Consider the following 27996-nt stretch of genomic DNA (forward strand, 5'->3'; position numbering starts at 1 on the left):
GAGCTTGGCCGTTTATGGACCTTTCCCATGCCTGCTTGTCGGTATCGTCACCGTAATGCAAGGTGGCATGTCGAACCCCATACGCCTGTAAGCGTAAGTAGGGTTCTCGCGAAAACTTTTCTTCGTTTGTTCAGAGTAGTCTGAGGATCCAGCACACTTTCTTTACTCTTTTCATGAAAATGATGCAAACGTTCTCCGCGCGCAATATTGGAGCGTAGTCATTCGCTAGACGCCGTGGTCATCAGAATGAACCAACATCGGCAGTGGCGTAGCAATAGGGGGGGCCGGGGGGCCGTGGGCCCCGGGTGCACGGGGCCAGTAGGGGGGGGGGGGGGGTGTATATACGTCTGAAGACACCCGAAAATTGTCGATATCCTCGCCTTCTTTGACTACACCCGGGGGGGGGGGGGGGGGGGGGTGACAGAAGAGCTAAGGGCCCCGGGTGCCAGACGACCTAGCTACGCCACTGAACATCGGATTAGTTCTTTCGTCTCACGCAGCTCTTATAGTGCGGCATCTGCTATATTGCGACTGAGGGTTATTGCCGGAGGCCACATAAGCTCAATATATGACGCAAGAAGTAAATAAGACTAGTGGCTGAGCGCTATGCAGGCTTGTGAAACATGTACTGTAAACCAAGTAAGAGCCTGAACTCAACGACGACGTTTCAGTAAGCCCACGCATACTTGTCAAAACGCTGGCTTCGGGCTTTTGCCCTGTAGTAGTAACTATTATGAAGCAGTACGTTCTTGACTATAGTCAGTTAAAATTTAGCAGGATTACGAGAGACTGGCAAACAAACGTTTGAGAACCTTGTAGTCATTTCAAGCCATAATCTTTCTTTTTATAGCGATGGTGTGATACACCACGGTTTTCGTGTGGCGGTGAAGGTTGTCGTGTGACGACGACATCAAATGCAATGCTACGTGTGTCGGAGCCCCGATTTTGCTTTGGAATGTAATGATCAATCATTATAAAACAAAACTTACTTTGCGTAAATCTCGTTCAAACAGACAATTTATATGCGCGTTTATTATTATTATTTTAACCAGTAATCCGTAGTGTTTGTTTCTCACGTCGCGTTATACCGGCTCCACGGAGGTTGTCAGCTAGGAGTTTGTACGACTGTGGCGGCGAAAGGCTGATTGCCTGGAGCAGCTCGCGTGGGAGCCGTCACTGAGAACGGCGAGGCTGTGAGCCAGCAAACAGTCCCACAGTATACATCCGAAGGGTGCGAGAACTCACTCGCTTATACGTGTTGCAGCTTCGCTGTCTTCGATGTCTCAGTTGTCAGAGTGGCGTAACATCTGCGAAGAAATGTTTCCCTTTCACTTATTCGCGCAAGATGTCAAGAACTTTGACTGCCACCAATTACGAACTTACTGCTGTGCACGGCTTAAGCTCGTATACACTTTGTTTTATTGAAAGTTGCTATGGAAGACGTCGGAGCGCGTGGTTAATTGCTTATCGCTATTGCTCGCACTTTTGCTCTGTCCATCGTAACACATCCTGAGGGCTGCGGACACTCAAATAACTCCGCAGGCGCCGTCGTCGCTGTTCTGACTCCTTGCACAGTTCTCCCTCCTCCCCCACCAGCGACCATCGCTCCTTCCTTTCCTGAATAAAATAATTTATTCATTCACTCACTGAACTCCTCCCAGCATGCACCTATCGCGAACTGACTTCCGCAGTCTAAAGGAAGAGGGAAAGCTTTCTGCTTCCAACTCGGCGAATAAAACTCCATACTGTTGTGACTTCGGGGTGGAGCACGATAGACGGACTCTTTCCGCAGACGAAGAAACGAAAAACTTTGTACAATATTCACAGACAGTGGATGATAGCGTACATGTAGCTGCAAGAGCGCATCAGACCGACTGGGAGGCTGGAAGCAACTCTCCCTTCTCACAATGGGCCGGTTCTCCCTTAAATCCCTTCGGCGACTCCTCGTGGGCAGGAGCCAGTTTGGGCGACTTCTCGTCGGCAGGAACAGGCGGGGCGGGGTGATGACGTCGCCCGCGTCGAATTCTTGATTCGTCGCGGAGAAGTGGGAGCTCCCGTCGCCTCGCTGATATGCACGTGGTGCACGTAGTATGGCAGCTCGCGTCGCCTCGTGGTAGCCACGTGGTGCATGTAGTATGGCACAACAATAGGAAACGGAGCAAAGTACCGCACTGTGCAGACGGATTACGCAATAGGGCCTGTTGCAAACAGCCGGCTTCTCCGTCCGAAAATTAACGTTCTTAAGCACTCGGCGCATTTCCTTCGTACGCACCGTACTATCGTCTTTACGATGATGGAGAAAGATAAGCTCACATTTGTGGTCTTTGACAATCATAATGATAGGCTGACATACCGCACGCACGAAGAAGCAACAGCAGGGCCAGGAGATTTATCTTTCGAAGAGGTCAGTGTCTATATACCCGTTTTTTTTTCTTTTTTTGTAACGCATGCGTCCTAAATAAGAACAGAACAAATTGGTCTTTGAAGCATATGGAATCAATAAAGATCGAGATAACTGCGCTAGCATCGCTGCTGTTTCTATATCAAAAAAAGAAACGGAGAGAGAGAGAGAACAAGGATAGGAAAGGCAGGGAGGTCAACCAGAACAGCATCCGGTTTGCTACCCTACACTGGGGGTGGGGGAAAGGGGAACAGAAAGAGGAAGAAAGGGAGAGAGTAAGCACTGAGTAAGTGTAGGAGGGACACCATACACAAGGACACTATAAACGGTCTCTTAAACCGGTGCACTTCAAGTACTGCACTAGTGCACGAATCGCTTTTCGAGCCAGTGACGGGTGTGGCCACGGTCCGAGTATCTTTGACTCGGGGAACGGTCTCGAGTCTAGTCGGTGTAAAGTTGCCCGCAGAGAGGCGAAACGGAGCTTCTTATAGAATGACTAGCATGAATGCACGGTAAAATTTCTCTTTTTGTTGTAGTCCAGCATTCGTGGTGCCTTTGCCATTCCTTGTGTCCCGTTCATTTTGCCCTAGTGACATGTTTCAGAATTCTAGCAACTGTTTAGCACGCCTAACAGGATTGGTTACGGTCTTTTAATCGGTACCGCAGTTTACCATAACCATTACCATGCCTTCAACTGCTCAGCCGCGAGACCGGGTCACCGCAGGGAGCCGTGTGGAGAGCCGCGTGATGTGGGGACCGTGTTTGCGGAACGCGTTTGCAAGACGGCTCAGTTAAAGCGGCTTTGCTGGCTCGTGCGGTACGAAAGTCCATTGCTCGCGATCGCGGTGCGGTTCTGTAAAACACAAGTACTGCACTACGCTCGCCTCGGCAAGCTTCACATAAAGTGTTTTGACCATCGCTAGGGAGTCACTCATGCCTTCCTCCTTCATAACGAGACTAATCGAATCAGTAGATGACACATCTTCTGTGACGGCACTGTTAGGAACCTCTTACTGGCACCCTGAAATCGTTAAGCTCGCTTCTTGTTTGCTACCCTGCAATGAATATAGGAAAAGGGACACAGGAAGAAAATAAGACTCGCAGGGTGGTCCGAAGTTGATGCGCGCTCGCACAAAACGTTCACTGCATTTTTACCTTTTCTATCCCTCATTGATTTATCGCCAGACATTAAATGATCATTAAACACGCATAAGCGCCAAAGTATCGCTGGTCCGTCTGCAAAAGTGTACGCATAAGAATTATTGTGCTTTCATTACGAGGCACCCCATCTGCGTTTCAATGCTTTTCCAAAGTATTGTTTAAAAAAAAACTACTTCTCCGATGCATTACTCACTGCGTTCCATTGCGAATTCAGGCTGCATTTCCTTACAATGTCAGTGCAAAGATTGAACTCATAACGGGTATTGTTTGGGCGAATACGCAACTGTTTGTTTACAGCTTTTAGTTTACGTCTTTCGCCCCTTCGCGCGAAATTATGCGCGAGTGCAACAAGAACAGCGTTAAGTGGTTTAGATAAAAGCCCGTCTACACCCAGCTATACAGGAGACATCGCAGTCGAGGGTTTCTAATGTATGCCGTATTGCCCTAATACAGCGCTTCCAACGGTGGCACCACTCAACTCGCTTCGCGACGCCCCCGCTCATTACCGGTTCCAGGTATGCGGTGTACCATATGCAGTTTTCGAAGGTAGTTTTGTGCGGTCGGTCTTGTTCACAAGGTTGTGCGACTGACTTTGAAAGTTCTAGAGCGTTGCATCGCGTTACCGTGTGTATTTTTTCTGTCTATTTTTACAGCGATGTTGTTAGCCTCTAGTTGGTCGGGATTTTTCGTGGCGTGCTCACCCAAAAACAAACGGTGGATGGAAGGCTTTGTGTTAAGAGTTTCCGCATAACAGAATTATGTTTTCCCGTATACTCGAATTACAGTCTGACGCTATCGTGTCTGCAAGTTGTGTGTAAGTCGTACTTTACGAATTTTCTGACAGATTTTACTTCGAGAAATTCAGTTAGTTAAATAACGCACTTGCCCTAGGCGGAGATGCTACAAGAATGAGGATGTATGCTGTGCTAACGGCACCGCCACCTAGCGGCCGCGCCCAGTCAGACAGGCCTCAAACGGCAGCTGGAAGAGGGCTTTGTCTTTCAGTTTCCTCGTATATTCGAACAACAATGCGAAGCTATCATGTCTGCAGCTTGTGTGCAAGTTGTACTTCATGCATTTTTCTGACGCAATTAAGTTTTAAACATTCTATTTAGTTCAATAAGGCACTTGCGCTTGGGGGAGGGCCTAGAAGACTGAGGACATATGCTTCACTTCCGCACAAGTGCGTGCGTGCGTGACGTATGTCGCTTGTATTGATGGTGCTTGTGTACCGTCGTCTAACGTCCGCACCAGCTTCGCTGTACATCCACTTTCACAGGGTGGGATGGAGGCGGATTTCTGTTTATCCCTTCTGTCACCCTTTATTCCCTTTACTCCTTTCCCCAGCACACAGTATCCTGCCGGTACTTACACTGGCTAACGTCTCTGCCTTTCTCTCTCTTTGTTCACACTGGGCTACAACGCTGTTGCTGTAGCCGGCTTTTCTATCAGCATGCATCGCTTTTTCTCATTCCGTCTCCTTTATCGCGCGGTCTACCTGTTGTCTTTCACTTAGGGGTGATGCGGACAAAGCATCGACACAAATAAATGTCTTCTTCTCACTTAGTCTATATGTCAATAAATTACGATGAAAAGTTCCCACTAACTTGTCTGTAACAATTTTTCTGGCGCGGGACGTCTGCGGGAGTGCTAACAAATATTAGGGGTGTAATTAACTTTTGAGACCTAATCGAACGCGAATCAAATGATGCCAGAATGGAATATAGAATAATTTTCGAATAGTTCTTGAAAAATTAAGTCGTTCTCATCATCTATATAAAACAAAATTCATATCCTAGTTTCACAATGTCAGCAAGTTTCTGTCATAGCACTACAGGTTATGAAGCGTTCCTTATTCAAAGTCGAAACTGAATATTCGTAACAAAGATGCAGCTTGTTCGCATACCAGGAAATCTTCGGAGAGCGCGAATGATCGCGGTTCACAAGGAAAAGTCAAGCTCTGTGAGCCATGTATACGTATAGCGTGCTGTACTGCATAATTCATCGTGTTATTATTCCGTTACATGGCCGCCGCGATGAAATTTATCGCTGTTTCGCTCAAATTTTGTTCCATTGCGTTCACAAGAGGATTTAAACTATTCCAAAAATAATCGAAAAATACTTGTATTTACGAATACTGACTATTCGAGTCGAAGACCGAGTTTAATTGGGCATTATTCGATTCGCTATTCGAAAATTTTGAATATTCGCGCACTCCCACAAATATGCTTGTGAACTCGTCAACTGGTATGAGTTCGGCCAGTTGCTCTCAATGTCCGGGTTAGAACTGCGATTTCAAGGATTTCAGTACTGTTGTTCTGCGCGGTTCACTTGCGGTAGCGGTTGCGCCCGCTGCGTCGCATGTATGTATAACAGCGCCGAGAATATAATGTAGCGTACAGCATCATTCGCCTGTCTTATCATGCGCGCCACTTCGCGCCCTCCTTTGATTTCTCGGTGCTGCAGGCAGGCTCCGCCGCCTGGGAGATGGGTCGGGTAAGTGGAGGGGAGGGGGGGGGGGGGGTGTTTCAGGCCCCGACATAAACACTCAGTGCAGCGCGCCCCAGCGCCGCGCACACAAAGCTGTCATTGAGCGCCGAGCGCGCGGGCGCCTCGGCCTCTTGAGAGGCGCGCAGCCGTCCAGAAGGCTGGCGACCTTGAGCAGTCCCCTGCCTGCCTGCGGCAAAGAGACGGCCAGTCTGCTGGCTTCGGGGAGACCAGAGGGCCGTGCTCGGTTGTGTCCTTTTCCCGCTGTCTCCGTTGCGCAAACGGGCAAGCCAGCAGAGCCGGCGAAGAAAGCGGGACCCCTTCAGACTTTTGGTTCCGGCGCGAGCGGCTTTGGAGATTAGCGGCAACTCTGAGTGGAGGACCATTATGGATCGGCTGGCGGAAAGAATGTGTCAGGCGCAGAGCCGCAATCGACGCTGGCTGCCACCCCGTGCGCGGTGACGTTACCCATTTCTGCTGACGCGGTTCCGCGGGTTCTTTGTAGCTGTACGAGCGCGCCGGCTTGCCGTGTTCGAACACACCAAGGGTTTCGGGCCCCCGTCCCGGGAAAGAATGTTTGCCATTATGGCCGCGTACTGTTGGCCCTGCCACTTCGCTACTGCTGATGTTTTTTACTGCCGCGGCTGACGCTTTTGTTGCCCATCAACGGGAAACTACATAATCGCCAGAACTAGCTTTCCTGTGAAACTTGAGATACTCGATGCTTCAAATGTGCTCTCTGTTTTAAAGACGAAAAAGAAGAGTAAATCGATTTTAGTAGTATGATCAGCAGCTCTATTAATGTTTACGCACATACAAGAGAAGCCAAATTTTTTGTCAGTCCAGTCTATTTTGTGGGCCGAGAAAAATGTGATGTAATTCACTGTCTAGTCATTCAACAAGATTTTTGTCTCGGGACATAGAGGCCAGCTGTTCTGATAGCATGTTCGCGCTCCGCACACGAATTAGTTCGCGCACCGTACAAAACATGGTTATAATGACTTTGGCTGAGTTATTGCGCTCTCATGGAGTGACAGAAATACGGCGATAATTATATTCGTTCTGACCGACTTAAAAAATGGTGGCGTCGGACTTGCGCGCCTGCGTAAACTTCTCGCTGAGGAGCCGCTGACTCTATAACGAACGCTGATAACAAGCAAAGTATAGCGCCGATATGGTGTGGCTGCTCGAAAAAAGAAAGAAATGCAATCATATTAAAGTGCAAAGCCGACCCCGTCCATCGGCGTCACGATTAGGTTCTAAATGGGCTGAGAGACAGCGCTTGGAGGCGCGACTTTTCGGACTCCCTGCGATACGATCGGAATGAGGGCATCCGGCGCTAAGACGAAGCGGTCCATTCTTGCCCCCCCTCCTCAACACTCCGGCCGCGTTCTTTTACGGCGCTGGGCGGCAGCGAATACAAGAAACCGGCCTGCTGCCCGAAACGCTCGCAACCCGACGAGCACTCCGTCATAGTGGAGGTAGTGCAGGAGGAGCCGCGGTGACATTGACCGTCGCGCCCCGCGCGTCCCCTCCTCGCGGCGCGAGACGCATCTCCGATCGGCCCCGCAGATGGGAACAAACACGAGAATCCACTTAAGGGGGGCCGCTGCAAGAAGCCAGCGTGCGCCCACGTATCTTTACGAGGTGGCTACTGATACTTATGAAAAGGGGCGAAAGAGCACCGCGCGATGGTGACGCCACAGAGGCGGCGCGTCACACGCACACGCCGCGTTTTTGGGGCCCCCACGCCGACGCGGGCTTTGGTGCCGCGCGCTAATGGACGCGGACGCCTCGCAGAAATGGATCCGCCATTTGGACGCTGCTGCACTCATTGCCACCGAGTGATCAGCGTTTCGTCCCGCAGGTCTGGCGGCGTCACTGCTCTTAGCTGCGTGCACAGCCGCCCTAGCAGGCTACTCTGTTTTGCTTTTATTAGCGCGCCCATCACTCTATCTGGTTCGATTTCAAGGGTGATTTGGGGTCATGCCATTCGACGACGGAGCTCAGCTCGACTGTACATAGCTCATTTTCGAACTCTCGGGTCTGAAGAGAAAGTTGCATAGGGCAACGTAAGGGCCTTTGCAGGCATGTTCCTGGAGGTGCGTGTGAATCGTCAGTCGGTTAAGCGATAATGTAATATTGCACACGGAAATGAGCTGCAGCCCGCAACTGGAAATCCGAATTCCGGAACAGTTGTTAGAATAAACGTTCCTAGACACTGCAGCGTGCTGGCTGCTTCCACTTACGCCACCTGCTTGGTGTGGTGAATGCGAACCGTCCCGGATTTTACGGTATTATCACGGAGTTCCCCGAAAAGTTTTGAATTCACCTTGATTCATTAAGATAGCCTTTTGTTAGGAATGGAAGCCTGGCTCGTCCTAGATTTTTTCTCAAAAGGCTTGGGCGCCACCCGCAACTCTAACAATGTGCGATTAATAACGGCTCGAACCTAATCAGCCTCGTGAAATGTGTTCTTTCAAACAGCATCGCTGCACCGGAACGAGCACTTTCTGTCACATGAAAATCACCTTGGTATACAAGATACATAGGAATGTACGGAAACAGGTCATGACGAAACGTAATGTATCGCGCATTATTGTGGTGCGGACATTGAAATAGCCAAAATGTCGCCCTGAATTTGCGCAAGAACGACAAAAAGAAAATACGCAGCATGTGTGTTTTACTAGCGAATTGTTCTATTTACCATGTTTTTGGGTAGGGGGCTAACAGTGTATGTTTTCCGATATTCATCAGGAATCCCCTCCGTTCTTTGGGTTTCTTTGATTGATTCCGCGAAGCCTAGCCTTATTAGCAGTTCCCTGCCCGTTTTGGTCTGCTGGAGTCTCATGAGCTGTGCGATACTTTGGGCTTCTTTTAGTCAACCGAGCCGCCACAAGCACCGACCCTGAGGAACCCATACCAGTCGACCCAAGCTACTCTGACATTCTGAATTACTATAAGGGGGTCCGAATCAAATAGCCTCCACCCCACAACAGCCTAAATCAGCATGAAGCAACCTCTTGGAGGAGGCTGCAAACAGGAACGTACCCAAATCTAAACACACTAAGCAAGGTGTTTCCCACCCAGTATAGAGACATTTGCCCCTGGTGTGGCGCCAAGCCCACCTTAGATCACATTACATGGGGATGCGTTCACAATCAATTCCTTCAAATAAAAGACCCGAATGCGGAGCAGTGGGAGAGGGTGCTCTCCAGCAGCGACCCGAAAGTGCAGCATGGACTAGTAAGGCACGCTCACCGAGTAGCTACCCTCAGTGGTGCCCTGGAATAGGGACGTCGACCCTGCACAGATGGGGAAGAAGACCGTGAAGACGGCCGACCACATCTGCCACCGCTAATTTTCTAACTAATTAGAGCAAATAAAGTTTTTTCCTCCTCATTTATTTACCATTCTTGCGCTTCAGACTCTTTTAAAATGTCACATTCTAAAATTCTTTTACAATGACACATTCTGTGTCATACTTAGCAGGCAACGCTGCGGAAGCTGCGCTAGTGCGGACATAGAAATCTCACTCCGTGTTATTATTAGTGCAGTTGTTTTGTTGCTATAACAATTATAAGGACAGTCCAGGTGAATTTTCGCCCTCGGCGCAGGCGTCGTCGTAATGTTTCGTATAAAGTCAACGTCCGACAAGATCGTGCTCCGGATGCCGTGTGATGTGGCAGCGAGGGAACGCGTGTGAAGGTAAGCTGAGAAGGATGGTGGCATGTTGTGCGCTCTCTTTCCGGCCGTCCAATGTTAGAGGTCACGTGATCAAGCGCGCTCTAGGAAGGGGGGCATGGCGCGTCTCCTCCTTTAGCCCGGCCATGGCTGCGCATGTATGGGGTGATTGAGACCAACACGCGGACGGCGGGTGCTAAGTTTGGGCGAGCCAGGTGGCTGGTGGTTTAATATGCGCTGTTTTCCTGTGCGCGTAGTGCTGGAGGTCGCGTAATCTCGAATTTCGAAGACGCGACGTACTATGTTTTGGTCGCGAGCGCGATAGTTGTTTGACGCGGCCGTCAGTTGCAGAAACGTGTACTCCACTCGTTCGGAAATGGATAGCTTCAGGTCTGCGACGCATATCTTGCGACGTAAAAGTATGAGATATAACGTTGAATCAGACTGCATGACGCATACCTATACATCTATCTTTTCTATGTGTGACGCACTTTTTTTTTTTTGTCGCGAATGCGAGCAGCGAGAGAAGTCTCTCTACTGTCGTAGTGTTTCTTGGCATGTAAAAAAATAAAGCATAAGTCGCAGGAAGGCCTGAATGTGCTTTATTAGCACGTTTTCCGACTGGAATCGGCGCTGTCTAAGTGTCCTCGCGCACGCGCGGTGGGCATGTAAAATTAACGTAAGGATTTCTTTCGCTCGATGGTATTCATTTATTATCATCCACGGCTAAAGAACGACCGGTCTTGCTGATAACGAATGCGCAGCGCCGCTTGGCCCATTGATGAAGTGCGAAAAGGGTAACAATCGGAATAGAATGGTTACATTATAGTATACCACCCGTAGTGTTAAAGTGACAAGGGAATCGCGCTGGTATACATGGTATTGCTTACTTGTGTGAACATGCGCTCTTTCGCTCCCCCCCCCCTCATCCCCTATCAGGCCGTGTCGAATGTTTTATACAGTGAGTCACACAATTTCTGGCATGTATGTTTTTCGTCACGGAACCTGCAGACTCGCGAAGGTTTTCATTCCTTTGATCACTGATCCACACCTCGGATATTTGTTCTTGTGAGAGATCACGATTGACTGAAATAATGTTATTGTGAATTGCACTTGCGTACACTGTGAAAACGGGGATACGAAACTCTGTTGAACACCGTGCTTATATATATATATATATATATATATATATATATATATATATATATATATATATATATATATATATATATATCACGAAAAACAGGATAGCGAATATCTTAGGAGGATGAGAATTGTGAAGCGAGAGCGGGCAGAGTGGCCGTGACAGGAATTATGAGCAATATACCTTTTTTAGTAAAGGCGGGACTTTTTGCTTTCCGTCCAGGCGTACACTCTAACTAAGTGTACCCTGTAAAGAAAATTATGCACATTACACGCACTGTGAGAAACGATCGAAGCAATTCGCAGCTAGTTTCATGTTCTGCAAAGCGTTACCATATGAACCAACGTGTTTGCGTAAGGCGAGAAGTTGCGTGTGTGTCGCAAGCATATGTGTGACGACAGCAGCAAATGCTTGCGTCAGACATAATTGCTCGCTTTACACAAACGCGCTAGTCCGTTTGGTAAAGCTCTGCAGAACCCCAAACGTTGCTGGATAGCCAGCTAGCTGCAAATTGCTTGGATCGATTCCCACAGCACAGTGCATGGTATCTGCGTAAAAGTGCTTGCGAAATAACGGTATATATTTGACACTCGTCACTTATGTCTGACTGACTTATCTCAGCACTCGAAGAGGGTTTCGCGAAGGCGGCAAGCTAAGCTGGCCCGTCTCTTTACCACGCTTCTCTTGAAAACATTTACTCTAAATTTAGTAACGTTTTACCGTACAGAGTATAGCCAACTATAGGGATATTCTCTGGTTAACTTCCCCGCCTTTCTTTTATTTCTCTCTCGAAAACGAAACAAGAGACTCGCTCTATTTACGTCTCTAAGGGGTAGCAGAGGTCCAACGGAAGAAGTGTAAGTGCTCTCGCTCCTTTACTCGGTAGCGCTTTTTGCAGCTGAAGTGATAAGCATTTCCACAATATCGCCAAAGATAATGATCGTATCTTAAATCATAGAAACATACGAGTGCTCTGAAAAAAGAAAAAAGCAGCTGCGCCCTCGTCCAGAATCACAACAGGGGAGAGACACGAGAGAGAGAGCCGGATTAAGTGCAAGCAAATCTAATTTGTTTTCACATCGAAGAGGTGGTGCGCACATTTTTATGCCTCTTTTCTACTAATGCACAGCGGCGCGTAGCAAATGGGGGGGGGGGGGGGGGGGCGACGCCTGCATAACGACGCGATCGTCTTCTGCCTTCGCATTTAACGCGAGAATGAACGCTATCCTCCGAGGCGGCGGCCCCGCCGAAGGGCGCGTGTCGTCACCGCCGCCGGAGAAACATCCCCCGTCCCGACCTCCGTTCAGCCCCGGATAAGTTGGCGATCTTATCGGGCACCGGAGAAGCTGCGGCGCCATCCCCGTTGGGGATTCCACCAGTGATCGGCGCGATGACAGCCAGCGCGGTGATAAATGTCGTGGGAAGCGGTTACTGCCGAGCCTAGCCGTCGGCCCGCTCGCCCGGACCGACGGGTGTGAAATGCAATCACCTTTTTCGCCAGGCTTCCTACGTTGCTCGGCCGTTTCTGAACGCCTTCCGCGTCAGGAGATGGGCTACGCATTCGGCATTCTGAGACGCTTTTAAGCAAGCGCAAATCGACCCCGAGGTGAGCCATCGCCCTCGGCACACCAGGTAGCGAGAGTTCATGCCTTGCAACCTCACACCCTTTCCTCCTCCGCCCGCATCACCTCTTATATTTCTCTCTCTCTCTCTCTCTCTCTCCATTCTGTCGTAAGCGTTTGTTTTAAATGCGTAAGCATTCCTATGCTTACGCGACGAGAAAACCCGTCCGTCCGTCTGTCGCGTACGGCGGTTCGCTATAAAGAAATTAATGTATAAAACAGAATCACTTCTAAAGGGAAAATGTTGGCGACGGTCGGTGAGCAGTCAGCGAGTTGATAAGGATGATAAGAAGTGTTGAGGGATTAGATGGGTTTTATTACGGTTGATAATGGCTCGACGCGGATGGATAAGGTGCTAAAGAACGATAAGGGCAGGTAATGGTCGGATCAATTCTGATAAGGTTAATAAGCACCGATAAGGGCTCATAAGGGTCGGATCCAGTCCAATAAGGATCGATAAGAGTTGATAAGAGTAGGATCATGCCAGATAAGGTTGATAAAGACAGATAAGGGTTGATAAGTATCGGATCGATTGTGATAAGGTTGATACCGATCGACAAGTATCGATAAGGCTCGGATCAAGTCCGCTAAGGTCGATAACGACCGATAAGGGTTGATACGGGTTTGTACTGGTCGGATCAAGTTTCATAACATTGACAATGACATCGGGCTGCGTAAAGATGAGCAATTGGAACGATGCTTACGCATACTTAACAATTCCCAGAGGAGTTTCTGCAGGAATTTTACGCGTAAACGTAGATGGCCCGTCTGTGAAATCGGTGAGGTGATATTTCAAGCCGCGAGAGAAGCGAGTGCAGAAGGTGGAAGGTGGCTAGAAGTGCAGAAGAGAATCGCCGCTTTCGCGCCCTTTCCGTTTGTGCTTCAGCGCAGCGGTGCTCGCTGTGCATGTTTGCGGCTTCCGTATACGCTTTCGCGTAACCCGCGTTCACGAAGTGAAACGTCACTAACTTTTTCTCATGGGAACCCTACGAACCCTACCCGACCTACCAGCTCTAAAGGGGGCTCGTTTTTTTTGTTTTTTTTTTCTGTTAATCAAATTAGTCTAAAGAGGGACACTTAGTCGAATAATTGATTCATTGATTCATTTGAACCCCCCGAACTAACACAAGCTATGAGAGACGCCGCAATGGAGATCTCCGGGTTGGTTTTGAACACGTGGCGTTCTTTTTAGTGCACTTAAATTACGGTCGGTACTTGAGTTTTCGCACTCCGACGCGGCCGGGAATCGAACCCGGAACGTTTTGCTCAGCAGCGGGAAACCACAGCCACTGAGTGGAACAGGGATGTGGCAGTGGCGATGGCTACATTCTCTCGCGTGACGCAATTAAAAAAAATATCTAACAATAAATCTCATTACATTTTCCACTATTTCTTCTACACAGCAACTACATCGCATATCCGCCTGACCAATATCCACAAAACACCATTGTGAGTTAAATGCACCTCCTTTTCATCACCACACCGAGTCCTTTAATTAGTTTTTTTTGCCCGCACTATATAACACTCGACTGCTTTCTGGTCATGTCTGACTTTTATCGTCTGCTGAATTCTTTATATGCTGTTAAAAAAAATTGATTTTGCTTTGTATTTTGTTTTTCTCTTTGCAACATTTGTATCTCGTGCTCCCGACACCTGCGATATCCCTTTAGGGCTGCAGTATGTTGAAATAAATAAATAAATAAATAAATAAATAAATACAAGATAGGATAATACTTCATAAATCTGAGGAAAGAAAGCGCTAAAAGCAGTAAACAGCAGACAAGATCCCAATTTGTTCTGAGGTATACGGGCACTTGAAAGTGAGAAAAACAAGCACCTAGAGAGCTAGGAGAGAGAGCGAGAGAAATTTCTTTCGCAAACAGGAAAGTAGTGAGGCTGGCATTCTAAGGTGTGACAGGGCCTCACTTCTAACGCTTTTAGAAAGAAAGAAAAAGAGCTTTTTCCAAAGGTAGCGGAAAGAACGAGGAAGAAAATGCAGCGAACGTATGCAATATCTTCCCATTTCGAAGGTGTCCTTGAATACCGACTATGTAGACAAGACACACGCAGATGCACAGAAGTTGTGCGTTCACATGTGTGCAGTCATGCAAGCCCTACTCATCCAAGGAGGTATCGTATAGACGCGTGTAATGGCTTCAATGATGTGACAGCAGGAGTTGTTGTATGGGTGTCTTTTCCTTAAATCCAGAAAAGCCATCGAGACAGGAGTTGTGTATGAAATACCCCTCACCTGCGGCAAGTCTTATGTGTGACAGACTGGCCGTTGTCTTAATGAGCCACGCAGAGAGCGTGATTTAAATTTAAAGAAAAATGAACCCGCGCATTTGCCCGCGCACTGCAAGGTCTGCATATGTGAGCCGTGGTTTCAAGAGATTGAGATTCTCGGCAGGAGCAAGTACCAGAGAGCTCGGGAATCTTTGGAAGCTTCTCATATTAAAAAAAAGAAAAGAGGCGGAGACTGTATTAGCGACACGTAAAAGCAGTTGTATAGATCGGAAATTAGTTTCTTAGAAAGCTGGTTATCCCGATAGGTATGAATGTTGCTGTCTGCGCATGTGTCTTTCTGTATATTCCAGGGTTGCGCATGAAATAACTCAGTGGGAATTGCCGCCTGTGTCGTCATCTGTGTGGTTCCTTTGCCTTTTGTGCGTGTGCTTTTTGCGACAATTATGTCAGTTATCAGAATAAGCAGTTTCGAAAATTTGCGTGTTAAATTATCGCGTTAGAGATGTACTTAAATATCACCGTGGACCGCTATCTTTATTACAATAGCAATTATATAGGCACTGTAGGCGAATTACCGCCGTCGTCGTTGCCCTGATGCGCACTAACCGGGGCAGGTTAGTGCGCATCTCCTCTTTTAATCCAGCTGCGACGGCTGAGTGCGGCCGCGCGTGTTCTAGCTTGAAGGCAATCTGCGGTGGGTTCGAAGGCTAGCCGACTTGAGATAGCTGATGGCTTCGTGTGCGCTGTGTTCTCGCGCCCAGCTTGCGTTGAAACCAGAGGCAGCACGGAGGGGAATTCGCTCGCCACTGCAGCCGCTCTTCATCGGGCCAGCGTTCTGACAGCGAGTGTCGGCCCGCGGTCATCGAGTGAGATGTGTTCGTGGTTGCCTGTACGCGCGTGACAACGTGCTTCTTAATTTCGTTAGTAAGTGAATGTCACAGCAGTTTACGCAGCTGATAAAACGACTAGCCTTACTTCGCTTATCTGTCTAATAAGTTGCCATCGCAAACAATGCTTCGCATTTCGAGTGAAACTTGCTTTTTATTACTGTTGACTTGACTTTACTGGTAACGATGACGATGCTCTGTTGATGATGGTTGGGATGATGGTGCATCGTACGCGCATACTCCTAAGCGGAAGCGTAGAAGCGCAGAAATGAATATCAAGCAGTTAATCAAACAGTTAAACACTCCGTCAGTATCCAGACCGACAGTGACATCGCTCGTATTTCAGGACTGTGAAGATATTCGTGTGTGTATGGCCTCCCATAAAATTACAGCTTCACTTACCTGCGTACGCAAATGAAGTGGCCGCGCTGCATACTAATATGTATTCGCAGTCCACGAGCAAATGCAAACCCATAAGTCATAGCGCTGGTATTGCGCAGTCGTATAATTTTTTGACAATCGTTGTGCAATGTTTACTCAGCAGGTCGGCACACCGGCTATAGCACCTCGTCTCGTATAGCCGCTGTTGAGCGCGTATCACGTGATCCTCCCGGCGTGCACGCCGCAAGGTCCGCCCTCCTGAACCGCTTCCTGCGCCCTGCGACCAAACTCGTCGGGATGCGCGCGCCGGCCTCACCTGCTCGCCAGTGCTCGTTCGACACAGGGGAAAGGGGAGCGCGCCGTGAGTGCCCTTAAGCAAGCACTTATTACTCGAGCTTTCGCGCCTCATAAATCGCCGGCTGCGGCGCGGTCGCGGCGAGCGTGACCAGCGCCAATAACAAAAGCGGCCCGCCACGTCGGCTAGCGATCACACGCTGTTGGGTTCTGCTCGACAAAACGGCCCGGGACGTTAACAGCTCGTAAAAATCACGCAGGCCTGGATTTACGGCCCCCGCACGTCTCTTCCGTGCGCAGCGAAATAAGCGAGGGGGTTGCGTCGGATTGCGACCGCGCGCTCGGGGCCCCGCATTGATCGGGCACCTGCCGCCACGCCTGGCCGCCGCCCGGGAGACGACGCCAGCCCAGCGGTGGCAGCCACGGGGTCCTTTCGCTTACTGTTGCGGGTAACGGGCTCCAGTGACAGGGAGGAGCGTGCGCTGGCCAGCGCTGGAAGTTCCCTATATACGCTATAGCCGCGTGACCTTCCGCGAACAAACGGCATTTTCAATGGCGAGATACGCTTTTTTCGTCGTTTGTTGTACGTTTGGTGCTGCCGCACTCGAATACAGGGAGTGAACGCGCACTTCCACCTTCGACGGTGATATGCTATACCCTTTCATGCTGCAGTACACGCAGACCTGCAACTCACATAACAGATGTTTTTGGAGCGTAAGACAAGTTGCCTCGTCGTATATGCTGTGCGTGCTCTACCTCTCATTTCTGCGGTGAACACCGATTCTTCGCGACTTCCGTAAAACGAACACTTTCGTGATCGATTCCTCCATTGAACGAAAACGGAAGTTTTCCAGACAAGTGACGGCACGTGGCGTGGCGCGAAACCACTCAAAACTGCTCGCCTCGATCGGTGTACATGGGTGTTTCACATTTCACTGTATACCGTTATCTCATTCAAGCCACCATTATAACAGCTCGGACAGCATCAAACAATTAGCAGAAGTGTAGCTCCATCATCCACTGTGCATTGAGGGCTTTTAAAATCCTGGAAGCCTTCTAAGGCTCTGTCGTTTATAAACCATGATACACAGAAGTTCAAACTGCCCGTGGAGCTGGATTACGGCACTTGCGTCAGGGAACTGAACGTCTCTGGGACATATATGAGCTTCAAGGATTGCACACTCCTAATGTGAATTAGGCACTTCATTACACGCTGGTCAGAATTCTGAATATCTTGCCGATATTTTTTTTTTTCTTTCTGAGCACCTCAACGAATGGAGCCTGCGTGTTCGGAGAAGACGATGCAACGTGCGAATATCGTTTCGGAAGTGAGCATCCCAGCATAGCAAGGCTGACGTGTTACTGCTTTTTAAACGCTAATGCCTGCAGGAGGTCCTGCACTGTATGGTGATTCAGTGGAGTCTGTGTAAAATGAAACCCTGAGCACTCTGCCACGCTAGAGGGTTGTGCGCGCATACTCTGTACAGTGAGCGTATTTTAAAGCTATAGCTCGCGTAGGGTTAATGAACCGACGCCGGACAAGTGAAGTTTTAGTTAGTGTGCATAGGATCCTGACTCATTGCGTCGGCTTTTGTCTATCTCCGTCAGGGAAAACAAGGAAAGCAGATTACAAAGAAATAAAGAAAGAAGGAAGGAAGGGAAAGTCTGCGCGACCCACGTATTCGCGCCCTGAGACCAATTTGCATTCGTCGCCGTGCCCGGGTGGTCTGAATCCGCCAATGGGAGGTGCGCCACGATTGGTCTATGACAAGAGTTCATAAAGGAATGCTTCCGACTGAAGCGTGTGTGACTGAGGACCTATCGCGTTATTTTTCTGGACAAAAGTGATAACTTCACACTTGTGCGGTGTTTTGTGTCCGTGGTCGGTTACCTGAGCCTCATGCACCAGTGACAACTGCGGGTGCGCTGCGCGGCCCGTATTCAAGACGCCTGTCTTGCGTAACAGCGTTTCCCCATTGGTCAGCGTTTGGGCGTTTGCCACTACCGATAGCGATCGACATGATAACGAGACGCTAGCCGCGATGATGACCAATGGGTGATGGTACTTACGAATGAACGGCTGAATTCGCAAAGCCATTTGTTCATAAGAATGATTTGCATTTGGGCGCCTAGCCGTCGCCAATACTATCTCCGCTATCACAATTGACCAACAACTGTTCTTATGAAGCGCTGTAGTGCGCGAATTGCTTTGCGAATACGGGTCGAGAAGCATTGCAAATGCGCGTCCGTATTTTGTGAGGATTCATTTCCGCTTTTTTTATTCATTTCGTTTCACGCAACCTGCCGAGTCTCTGATCGCGGTGATAGCTAGTTTCGTGAAAAGTTAGTCAAGCATCAGGGCCTGTTTAATCTAAGGATTCCTTTACCTCGATTCTATTCACTTTTGATCATCCACCACACCACTTACGAAGCGCGAAAAGAAATAGGATTGGAATGGAATAGTTACCTTAATCCGACGTAGTTTTCCTTTACGCAGGTAGTTATCGCAAACCGAGAATCAGCTCACGGTGCCTAGAGTGGCACGCGCGAGATCTGTTAATGGCTGTCGAATGGATGAACTCCTTTCGCGCCCGAAGTGGGCAATATCTCTGCCCAGGAGCACGTGGTTTCAGCGCTCTCTTTGTCACGCACATAAAGCGCGACATTAAAGAGTTCGTTTTTTCTTTTTCTCGTTTTTCATGCAGTATATGATGTTGTCGCGTCCTTATACACAGAACTCCTCATTCGTAGAAGCGTTTCTTTACTGGACGGCGTTCGGACGCGCGTTTCTCGTGATTTCTGTCAAGGCAATAAACCAAACGACAATAGCGGGCGATATTCAATCGCGAACGGCACTTGCGCAAGAGAAGTTTTGCATATACGGGACCTCAGGTCAGTATTCACAGAGCAGTACTTATGCTATACTCGTGGACAGCTTTCTGTGGAAATGAAGTGCAAGCTACGGAGGCAAAGTGCGCAAAAGTAAGAGCGCTACCGAAAAAAATTGTCACACATTTTCATAAGCGTTAGTTTAAGCTGCGGAAGACAAAACACAAGGCACTTTATTTACTACAGCAGCATAAGGCAAAACACACCACTGAGTGCTAAATTTGAAGTATTTCTATGCTTTTCTCCTTCCACGTCTGCACAAATGCGAAACCGTCGCTTGTGGAAGCTACGCTGATTCAGTACTTGTTCCTGGAGGCCTAAAGCGCTGTAAAACGCTACCAGACTACCTGGCGCGGTGACACGGGTGCAGAAGCTCTGCCCTCGTAGATTTCCCTTCATTGCCACAAAAAAAAGCTGTCCGCGAGTATACACACAGCCGCCCGTAAGAACAGGTGCGGATCAACAGTGACATCGAGTGTAGCATTTATTAGCGCAGCATTTAGCAATTACTGCTGTCGTAGAACCCTGTGAACTTGGCTCCATGTATCTTTCTGCCGGAGTGAAAGTGGGGTTCGTACCAGGGGCGAGAAAGAGAGAAGAAAAGGTAGGTATCGCCAAAGCGACCGTTTCGTTCACAATTTTGTGGTTGGAAGTTCGCAACGTAATGACGCACTCCGGGGGTTCGACTCGCGTAGATTAGACAACCGCCGCAGTGAAGTCGCGTCAAGGTCGCGCACGCGCAGCTTTTGAACGCAGGAGTTAACGAGGTGGTGTCAGCGGAAAGGTCGCGCATCAAAAAGTGCTCAATTACGCCTTTTTGCTGGGCTTTCGACGGAGTCAAGGTAATCGCTTGCTAACTGCACTGCTTCAAGGCCTGACCTGTGACAGCCGGCGTCCGTGGATGCGCACAATTCACATGTCTGGCTGCCTGCCAGCGTTTACGCCGTAATCAAAGACCAAGTCCGTTGATAGACTGTTGCCGAAGGCAGTATTGCTGCGCTAAGTCCTATGGCGCATACGGGCGGACATCGAAATCCCTTTGTCGTAAGGGAGACTTTCTGTTGAAATGGTACTGCGTACCGAGAGAGACTGATAACGAGAGGTAAAGACGGAGATTGAGCTGAACAATGTGCGGTTAGTCATACGCTCTACTAGCGCAAAGGAGTATATATACATTGAAAGGTAAGAGAAAAATATAAGGAAACGAAATGTATGCGCAAACGACGCTCTTCATATGGGGGGAAAAAATAATTTATGCGCCTAATGCAGACGTACTTTCTTGACAGATGCAAGCATTCAGTCTATAGCATTCAGCCATATCGAAATTCGTCTTCTATACGGCTAAGCTTCCCGCCCAAACCAGGTGCCAACTGCTTGTATGCTAGCATTACCACGCCACGTGTGCAGATGGCACCAGTAACAGCGGGAGCGACGGTTGCACTAGCGCGGTAGCGTTATGCCAAACCGTTCCGGTACCGCAACACGACTTGCGCCCGTTTCTAAGTTATTAGAGAGATTTAGCTTAGGGGACGCAAGTACTAGGGGCGACGTTACTGCGCATGCGCAGGCCCCTATGTCTGGGTCTGCGCATGCGCAGTACCGGCCTCCTAGTTCTTGCGTACGCAAGCCGCTTGCGTCCCCTAAACTAAAACTCTCTATTAATTGCACCGAAAGTACGCTCAGCAGAGCGGCATGAAAACAAACTCCATCCTCTATATAGGCACCGCTGGCTATTCCGAGGCCCCCATGTTTGTTTTTAAGCTTTTGTTATCCCCCACCTCGTATGTTTTCACTGAGACGCATTCGTCGAGCACCTCGGCTGTCATTCTCGGGAGAAGAAACAACTCGGGCGTCAGGAGAGGCATCCCGTGCAACAGCCGCATCTGGCCGAGAGCCACGGGCAGGCCAAGGCGCTGTGCGGGCGCCGCTGGTCGCGAACTGCTCCTCTTTCCGCTTCCTGGCCCGTTACTCTCTTTCGTCGGCCGAGAATTTGCCGACCGGTGCTATCGTGCGGAAGTGCGGATTTAGATAAGCTGGGATTAGACACTGGGGGTCACTAATGGCCCCGGGCTTAGCGGCTCAGGTGACGGGTCCCTTCTCGCGATTGCCCTCCCTCGGGCCCCTGCATCCTGTCTCCAAAACAACTCGCTGTCATTTCGACCCGACGTGGCTGGTAATCGTGGTCGTGACGCAGCAGACCTGCCCGTATCAAGGCGTTCGTTTACTCCAGCTCATTCGGACATTCACAGGTATATATATATATATATATATATATATATCAACGGCGAAATGGTGCGCATGCGCCGTTTACATTAGAGACGTACTGGACGGACAAAATGAAGTATAATAATAGTGGCGAGTTGCCGCCAGTTCAAAATATGTTGCACGCGTACATACTTGGCGTTGTAAGTTGCCTCTGAGTCAAATCGACTTTGGCAGGTGCAAAGTTTCAAACTTCCTCTTCTATCTAACAGTCCCCGTTCACATAGCGCGAAGAGGGTGCGTCTTGTCGTAACAATTGCATTTTGTTTTTTTGTGAGGGGATGGACAAACCTTGAGATGTGCTAGTTTGACGCATGACGTCGCATATTTTCTCACCGTGTCTCTAAAAAATCTCATGAAGGCGATGCTTTCGCCACAGAACAACGTAAAATACAACTGCGTTGATAGAGAATTAAGCTCAGTGCCTCAATAAGTGCATGCGTATTTAATTTTAATAAAAGGCTGACAGTAACTAAAACTAGTGGAACCACTGCTTGGATGATGATGTATTTGTTATTGTTATTGTTGTTGTTGTTGTCGCTCCGCGTCCATTGATTTGAGTGCGTTAAGTGCGCTGATGCCGGGGTCATAACCAAAATTACGAAAAAAGAAACTTAAGATAATGAGGCTTATTGATGCCACGAAATGCACATGCTATGTCTGTTTTACACGTCAGTGGAGTGAGAGTATTCTTCTCTTTTTTTTTTTTTCATAACTAGGCGATTAGATTTCGAAACGTGCAAAATGTGTTTGATGTCTTTTGTCTAAAGGAATAACTTTTCTCCGCTCGAGGAGTCGAGGAATCGGACAGGCTATTGCCGCTGTCCGCGCACTGTATGGTCTACAGGTGAAAGCGTCGTCCGGCAGCTGCATACGCATGGTTGTTCTTCGCAGGTGGCAAGTGCAGCGCCCGGACGAAGGCGCAGCCGACGGACTCGTGATCGGGCCGGCATGCGTGACCGCTGAACCATGCGGCTGCACGTGCTTGTCCTGCTGCTGCTGGCGTCGGCCGGCGGCGGCTGGTCGCGAGAGCGCTGCGAGGACATCACTATCCCCATGTGCAAGGGAATCGGCTACAACCAGACATCCATGCCGAACCAGTTCAACCAGGACACGCAGGACGAGGCCGGCATGGAAGTGCACCAGTTTTGGCCCCTCGTGGAGATCCAATGCTCCGACGACCTCAAGTTCTTCCTGTGCTCCCTGTACACGCCCATCTGCATGGAAGAGTACGCGGGCAGCGTGCCGGCCTGCCGCTCCGTCTGCGAGAGGGCGCGCGCGGGCTGCGCGCCCATCATGCGCCAGTATGGTTTCGCGTGGCCCGAGCGCATGAACTGTGACGCGCTGCCGCAGTACGGCGACCCGGAGCAGCTGTGCATGGACGCCAAGGAGGGTGCGCGACCGGACAGCGCCGATACGAGCCTCGTGGTGGCCCCTCCGGTGCCTCCGAGCAAGCCCAGGGGAGGCTCGCGGCCCCGGCAGCGCGAGAGGCAGCCCGGCGGCCGGGGTGCGTCGAGCGGCGACTGCGACTGCCCGTGCCAAGCGCCACTCATCAACACGTCCGATCCGCACTTCTACGCGCGCGGGCTCTCGTCGAGACCGCCCGAGTGCGCGCTGCCCTGCCGCATGGTCTACTTTAACGGCTACGACCAGACCTTCGCTACGTACTGGGTGAGCACGTGGGCCGTGCTGTGCTGCGTGTCCACTAGCCTCACGGTGCTTACGTTCCTCATCGACACGGCTCGCTTCCGCTACCCCGAGCGACCAATCATCTTCCTCTCCTTCTGCTACCTCATGGTATCCGTCGGCTACCTGGTGCGCCTGGCCATGGGTCACGAGCCCATCGCCTGCGACGGCAATGTGGTCCGCTACTACGTGAGCAGCCGGCCGTTCGCCTGCACTCTCGTGTTCATCCTACTCTACTTCTTCGGCATGGCGAGCTCCATGTGGTGGGTTATCCTCACGCTCACCTGGCTGCTGGCTGCGGGCCTCAAGTGGGGCAACGAGGCCATCGCGGGATACTCGCAGTACTTTCACATGGTGGCCTGGGCCGTGCCCACCGTCAAGACCATCGTGGCCGTGCTGTTGAGCGCCGTGGACGGGGACTCGGTCGCCGGCGTCTGCTACGTCGGTAATCAGGACCTGACCAATCTGCGAGCCTTCGTTCTCGGACCGCTCTGCCTCTACTTGCTGTTAGGCACCTCGTTCCTGCTGGCCGGCTTCGTGTCACTCTTCCGCATCCGTTCCGTTATTCGCGCTCAGGCGCGCGCCAAGGCCGACAAGCTCGAGAAGCTTATGATCCGCATCGGCATTTTCTCGGTGTTGTACACGGTCCCAGCTACAGTGGTCATCGCCTGCTACTTCTACGAGCACCATTACCGAGAGCCCTGGCTGCGCCGCTTGCGCTGTCCCTGCCCACGCAACAACGAGGCTCCCAGGCCACACTTCTTCATGTTCATGGTCAAGTACTTCATGTGTCTAGTCGTGGGCATCACGTCTGGCTTCTGGATATGGTCCGGCAAGACGCTGGAATCCTGGTGGAATTTCTACGCCAGGCTTTGCGGAGGTCGCCGCCGACGAGGTCGCAGCGTGGCTGGTGGAGGCGTTGGTGATTTTCCAGATCCCCATGTACGAACATTCAAACAGTCCATGAGTCCAGTCAGTCACATCGGGCAGTTATCCAGCCATGGCGGCAAGCAGTTGCCGCTGTCACACGTGTGAGGACGTTTCCTGCTGGTGCCCGAGTTGAACGGCGTGCATCTCCAACACCTTCCGTCTAGTCCGCCGCCCGGATTCGGGCTTATTCTTAGTGCATGTTGCAGCAGCGTCAGCGGCTCGCTTGCGCTACGATATCACGCCCGCGAGGCCAGGCGCTGCTGGTCAGTGAAATAATATGTGCCGCGCAAGTCCCGCTGAGCCCATCCTTTTCAGAGAGAGCGGAAGGCTACAGCTGGACTGCTTCTGAACTAAGACGTGCAGCAGCCGTCTAAAAGTCCCGGAAACTAGCTCGCTCCATTACATGCGAAAGGTTGCGTAACCTAGGAGCGTACCAAGAAGCAGTCACTGAAACCTTCCAGCGCTCTTCGCTTAGCATTCATGCAGGTAACAGGGCTAAGCTGGAAACTGTTAACCGTATGATCAGTTTTACCCAGTGTCCCAACTTTATTCGTATAGTTGTTCGCAACATAATTTTTGGTGTGATTCTACAGCTGATGTTACCTAGCGCAGTTGATGTAGTCGCGTGGTTCTGGACGCCCGTAATGACTACCATACTATCTGTTGTACCCTGTGTCTGATGTGTAAAAACTTCGCTCGCCACTGAAAAGCGGTAGCACACCTTTCCGTGCTCAATAAGAGGACTTCAGGTTGCAGAACTTAGAATGGAGACCATAATGGAGGCTTATGTGTGACCATGGATCTCTGAGGTGAAAGAAAAGTGTATGACGCAGATAAGAAAGTCAGTGCAACGCTATCGTTACGGCTGTGTGTAGTGTAGATACGTCCATCCCGACTATTCCTAGAACATGCTTTACCTTTTGATTTATTGACGTTGTATTGATCTTCACGTGGGTAATATAATCTACATTAGAAATCGGTGCGAACAAACGCTTCCATCACATCCGTGTATACGTGCTTTGCTTTGGTTTTAGATGACTGAACACCCTTCTGTAGGTTCTTCGTACTGCTTACTCTGCAATACTGTGGCGCGCACTCTGTCGCATTGCTGGATATTCTTCGCAGTGGACAAAGGCTCGTTCCCTGCGTGATACGTGATTGAAATGTGTGTCGATTATTAGTGCTCGTTTGGTATCTGTTTTGTCTCCTGGGGCGTACCCATCACGGATCGCCCCGATTCTCCTGTAGTAGGAGCTTACCGCAGTCGAAGCGCGCAGCCGGCGCTGTTCACAGCGAGAGGGTCACCTAGCTGGTGTCAGCTGTCCTGTATAGTAGCCAAGAGTTCCCAGCGGAGGGGCCCCAGCAAGGCTACGCTGATGTATGTTGGGTGTTTGGTTTCGAGTCGCAGAGCAAGCATCTAGGGGCAAGCGGTCGCGGACAGGGCGTCTCGCCGAATGCCCCCGCAGCGACGCCGGATATGCCACCTTGCGGCGAGTCGCGCGCTGCGCCCTTGCAGAGAGCAAGCCGACTCAAAAACGGAGACGGAGGAATGCCTGCTGCGACTCCGGCTGTCGGCGCTGTGTCTCTGGAAAGCTTCAAGACGAGGCGAGGGGCCCTTCCGCCATTTGTATGCAGCGCGCGACGCCGCGTGGGCCCTGTACCTCGGCTGACCTATTTCACGGCGTCAGTACCGGCTCCCTGCCACACCGCTTCGCCCCTACACGCACACAACCCCTCGATGTCGGAGCTTGCGTCGTTTGTGAAAGGCCCTGGGCTTTGCGACCGAGCTGTGGTGAAGTGAAGCCGTCTGTAGAGGAATGCTTTTGTTTGTGTTTCCGATCTCGCAATCGGTGGGCTCGTGTTTGCATCAACAACACAAAGAAGCGTGTGTTTTGTGTACTACGATGTTAATGCAGATGAAGAATCGTGCACCCACGCTGTGAACAAAAACAAAAAAAAAAAGAAAATGCGCCAGGAGGAGTTTGAGTGTCCCCGCAATCTTAACTGTACCGTCTCGCCTGGTATGTTTTCCAAAACTCTGAGCACTTGAAAAGGGCTCGACAGCGTTCGGGTAAAATATACTAGCTCAAGTGTCAAGTGGTCTACGAAGGCCGAGCTAAGAAGGAAATATTCTGTGCACTTGCTCAACGCAGCGCCAAAATACCGAATGTGCATAGGTTATTCTTTGTGCACAAATTTTGTGCACAAATCCATTTTGTATGTTATCACAGAGTCTGTGTTTCATGTATTACGTGGTCTCCACGTCGAAGAAGAAAAAGAAAGACAGCTAAGGAGTGTCGCCGCCCAGCGTGAAACTTCTCGTCATTATTTCGTGGTGTCAGTGGTGTTATCAGCGCCATGTGGGCCGATAACGACTTGGGCTCGTAGCCGCGGATTCCAATGCCCAGGTAACAACCTTGTTGTATGTGTAGCAGCGCCGCTCTTGTACACCTGCGAAGCGCCGACAGACGCGCTCCTCGACGCGCCATGAGGCTCGTGTCACGAGTGAATCAAAGGCTTCACCTCGTCGTCCATACGGCGTGGTCCAGGTCAGATCTGTACATGCTTTTCGGGAGAGCGACATTGCAAACAGTATGTCGAATTAGTGCAACAAGAATCCCGCCGCTTTTCAGCACTCTTTAATCATACCACTTTTGAAACACCCCACAGAGCTTATTGCAAAAAAAAAAAGAAAAAAAAGGGAAAAAAGGTAGAGAAAAGAAGAACGAAAAAAAAAAAAACGCCGCCATTGATCGGAAATTTGAAGGTCGGTTAACTTTTGGCGTAACCAGCGGCGAACAGCCAATTAAACGAAGAGACGCTGCCATGCTGTAACGTTGTAGGGACAGTTGCGCATGTTCTGGGCCACTCCCGAGAGCCATAGCTTCTAAAAAGTGGTAACTGGAAATGGCCAGATCTTGAATCGCCGTTTCGCACATGAATTGATGAAATAACTTCCATTCTTATCATCCGCTGGACCAGGCCGGCCGACTGTGCTGATAAACGTAGACGGGACTCCGCACGAGCCCACTACGAAGAACAAAAATGAATTGAATTTGAAAAAAACAAATTTACATTACTCCGGCCCTCACCAATTTCAGCACCAGCCATTTCGTGTCGACGACGTGGCAACGGCAAGGACACAACCCGCGCACCGACGCCAAGTCGCGCCACCCAGTGCACACCAAAGCCCGGTAAACCGGCGCTCAGCTTAGCTCTTGCCAGCCGCAGGAATCTTCCTGAAGAGTTTGTACATTGCGGCTCGGGCCCAAGAGGAAGGAGCCGTCGAGATTGTCAACGCGATCGCCAAACGGGAGCGAGGCCTCTGCCAGCCTACAGGCCCTCTGGGTTGGCTGTCGTTCGTTACGCCATACGTATTGCTGCAGCTGAGCCGCCTCAGCGCGAGCCCATTCACTTTGTCTCGAATGCAATGTCCTCGAAGCTCGGCCAACTTTTTCAGTTCCGCTGTCCCAGCCATCGGGGCGGCAGCAGAAGAAGGAACATATCACAAGTGGCCAACAGTTTACACCTCTATTTGAAACGAGTCGCGTCGCTGTACAAACACTTTCTCTGTGTCTACCACTTTGCACAAACCACAGGGTCTACGCTGACGAAGATAGAGAGAAAAAAAAAAAAAGAGGATTATTTGTGCGTGCTACGTTACAGGTGTATGTATACATGCTCATGTTCCACGTTCATTTGTCACGCCATTTTTTTGTTCGCTTAGGTGTAGCATAACTCGTGTACATTTTGTTTATGTATATATAAAGAAATATTGCTATTGTCATTGCTATTACCAATTATCACCAGACGTTGTCACTTCCGTCGTCATTAAGCAACGTTCGCGGGGCATCCGTTGAGTGTGTATAATTTAATGTACATTATCATTAAAGAAAAGAACCGTATTGTTGATATAATCTG

At 50.0% G+C, this 27996-nt stretch overlaps 1 protein-coding gene across 1 annotated transcript in view; it reads left to right on the top strand.

Moving 5' to 3' along the window:
- The window catches only part of fz2 (frizzled 2), a 70681-nt gene extending 42689 nt beyond the window's left edge, over positions 1-27992 (top strand). The window contains exon 2 of the mRNA XM_050194472.3: positions 22354-27992. Coding sequence (XP_050050429.2) covers positions 22429-24180 — 1752 coding nt within the window. The 5' untranslated portion in view covers positions 22354-22428 and the 3' untranslated portion in view covers positions 24181-27992. The remainder of the gene's footprint in view (positions 1-22353) is intronic.
- Positions 27993-27996: the final 4 nt, after the last annotated feature.

The sequence above is a fragment of the Dermacentor andersoni genome, chromosome 1 (assembly GCF_023375885.2).
Source record: "Dermacentor andersoni chromosome 1, qqDerAnde1_hic_scaffold, whole genome shotgun sequence".
Taxonomy (NCBI): domain Eukaryota; kingdom Metazoa; phylum Arthropoda; class Arachnida; order Ixodida; family Ixodidae; genus Dermacentor; species Dermacentor andersoni.